At 52.5% G+C, this 2,262-nt stretch overlaps 1 protein-coding gene across 2 annotated transcripts; it reads left to right on the top strand.

Moving 5' to 3' along the window:
• On the top strand, positions 1-1,831 carry LOC137479604 (transcription cofactor HES-6-like). Of its 2 annotated transcripts, none has more exons than XM_068200070.1 (4): positions 1-153; positions 555-650; positions 795-873; positions 1,247-1,831. In XM_068200070.1, the coding sequence occupies exons 1-4, from the start codon at positions 94-96 to the stop codon at positions 1,690-1,692; spliced, it is 681 nt and encodes a 226-aa protein (XP_068056171.1). In that variant the 5' UTR covers positions 1-93; the 3' UTR covers positions 1,693-1,831. The 2 variants fall into 2 exon arrangements, with proteins under 2 accessions (XP_068056171.1, XP_068056172.1); XM_068200071.1 differs by having other exon boundaries at positions 46-153; positions 798-873.
• Positions 1,832-2,262: the final 431 nt, after the last annotated feature.

The following is a 2,262-nucleotide window of genomic DNA, read 5'->3' as shown; positions in this document are numbered from 1 at the left end:
CGCTGCCCGAGGGCCTCCTTCCCTTCTCGTCCCATCCCATCCCATCCCATCCCACCCAGTCCTGCCGGAGCCGGGCCGGCTGCCTGGAGCGGGATGACTGCCGCGGCCACCACCGGCACGCACAAGGTCGCCAGCACCAAGGAGGAGAGGAAGGTAAGCGTCCCCTGAGCTGGGCATGTGAAGCCGGGCCACTGCTTCCAGGACACAGGAAGGGGACAGCGCTTTTTTCTCCCATTAGAAAGATGTTTTCTCTGAATTTAACTCATGCGGGTGTTTTTCTGCTTCCTTTCTATACCTTCTCTCTGATTTGATCGGGTGAAATGAGTTTCTGTGCTTGAAACGATTGGAAGTGGGAGAAGGGAGAGGTGATGCCACCTCAGGGATGGGCCGTGGCTGGAGCTGGCACACGCTCCATCCACATCTTGTCCCTGCTGAGCACTGTGTCACCCCGCGCTGGCTTCACACAGGGGAGGGGTCTCTGCCCTTGCTGAACTGCAGCAGGGAGAGGAAATGAAAATATCAACTCAATTTTTCCTGCTCCTTTCCTTTGCCAGTTAAGGAAACCCCTCATTGAGCGGAAGCGAAGGGAAAGGATTAATAACTGCTTGGACCAGCTGAAGGAGACTGTCGTGGGTGCATTTCACCTGGATGTAAGTGCTCATTTTATGCTGCTTTTTGTCCTACTGCTGGTGGGAAATCGGGCTGGGGGAGGGAGGGAAATGCCTCATCTTTAGAGCAACTGGGCATGGTGCAAACCCGTCTTTGCCTCTAACTGCTGCGTTCTTCCCTATCAGCAGTCTAAACTGGAAAAAGCAGACATCCTGGAAATGACCGTGAAGCACCTCCAGAACATCCAGAGCAGCAAGATGATGGGTGAGTGCCCTCTCCCTTGCCCTGTGCCCGGTCCCTCGCCCGATGGCAGCGGGTTTGATCCCCTGGCAGCCTGGCACAAGCTCCTTTCGGACCGGCCGAGGCCCCGGCTGCCGCCGGGGTTTGGCTTTCTCCGCTAGATGGGGAGATGGAGCCGGGCACTGCTTCATCCACGGAAGGCGTTTTTGCCTTCCAGAGCCGATTTCTGCCTTTTGGTGCAGTTTTGCCCCGGCGCCGGGCAGCAGGGCACAGGGATCACAGCCCGCTCACCTTCCCCCGCACACAAAGCCTCTCTAGAGCCCAGTGGCTTCAGCAGTGAGCACCCCGGTGACTGTCCCCTGCTCAGCAGCCTCCCTTTGTCTCCTGTCCCGCACAGCTGACTCCAAGGTGGGTCTGGAAGCCCAGCAGAGGTACAGCACCGGCTACATCCAGTGCATGCACGAGGTGCACAACCTGCTGCTCACCTGCGAGTGGATGGACAAGAGCCTGGGGGCGCGCCTCTTGAACCACCTGCTCAAATCCCTGCCCAGGTCTGGGGAGGACACCTGCAAAGCAGCGCTCAGGTCTCTGAGCCCGTCTCAGCAGCCTCTCCTGACGCAGAGGAGCCCCCTGAGCCCCAAGGGCAGCGCTCGAGGCACAAACCCGTCACAGGAGCGCCTCTACCCTGCGGAGAACAAGCAAGCTTCCAAAAATTCCTTCCAGCTGCCCTCGCTGTCGCTTCTCAACCAGGCTGATGCTGCACCTCCCAGACAGGTTCTGCAGCCAAATTTTTCCCGTAACACCCCCAGAATGGGGTCATTAGATATGTGGAGACCGTGGTAAAGTGTGTTTTCGATTTTTGTCCTAACCTTAGACACTCTTATGTATGTATCTTATAGATATGTTTCTTTAAAACACTTGTGGAGCAAATCTGTTCCTGTAGGTGTACTAAAGACCTGGGTACTTCAAGCCGAAGTAAACCTATGTGTAGCCTGCATTGTAGAAGGCTGCTATTATTTTTTATTTATTTAATACATCTAAATTATTGTCTAGAATCCTCTTGTGCTCTTTAGTGTATAATAATTTTATAGTTTTCTTGTCTTACATTCTGAAATAATTAACTTTCTATTAATAAAAATACAAGACAACAAGCAACGACCCTCTCTGGCATCAAATTTACCTTCAGATCTCACATAAGCCATTGAGATCCTTTTGTTGGATAAAAGGGTAAGCGACTGGTCTCTTCTGCTTTTTATTTTTATTATCACCCCTGTGCAGTGTAGGAGATTCCAGTGTTGAGTCCTGTAAAAGTGCTGCAATGTTTAGGAGGCAAAAAAAAAAAGAGAGAGAGAAAGGAAGAGACTTGGTCTGGACTTTTTGGGCTGTTTAGAAATGCTCTCTGTGTTGCTCATT

Source organism: Anomalospiza imberbis, chromosome 10, assembly GCF_031753505.1.
Source record: "Anomalospiza imberbis isolate Cuckoo-Finch-1a 21T00152 chromosome 10, ASM3175350v1, whole genome shotgun sequence".
NCBI classification, from domain to species: domain Eukaryota; kingdom Metazoa; phylum Chordata; class Aves; order Passeriformes; family Viduidae; genus Anomalospiza; species Anomalospiza imberbis.
Note: the sequence above shows the minus strand (reverse complement) of the source record. Positions and strands in the feature narration are given on the sequence as shown.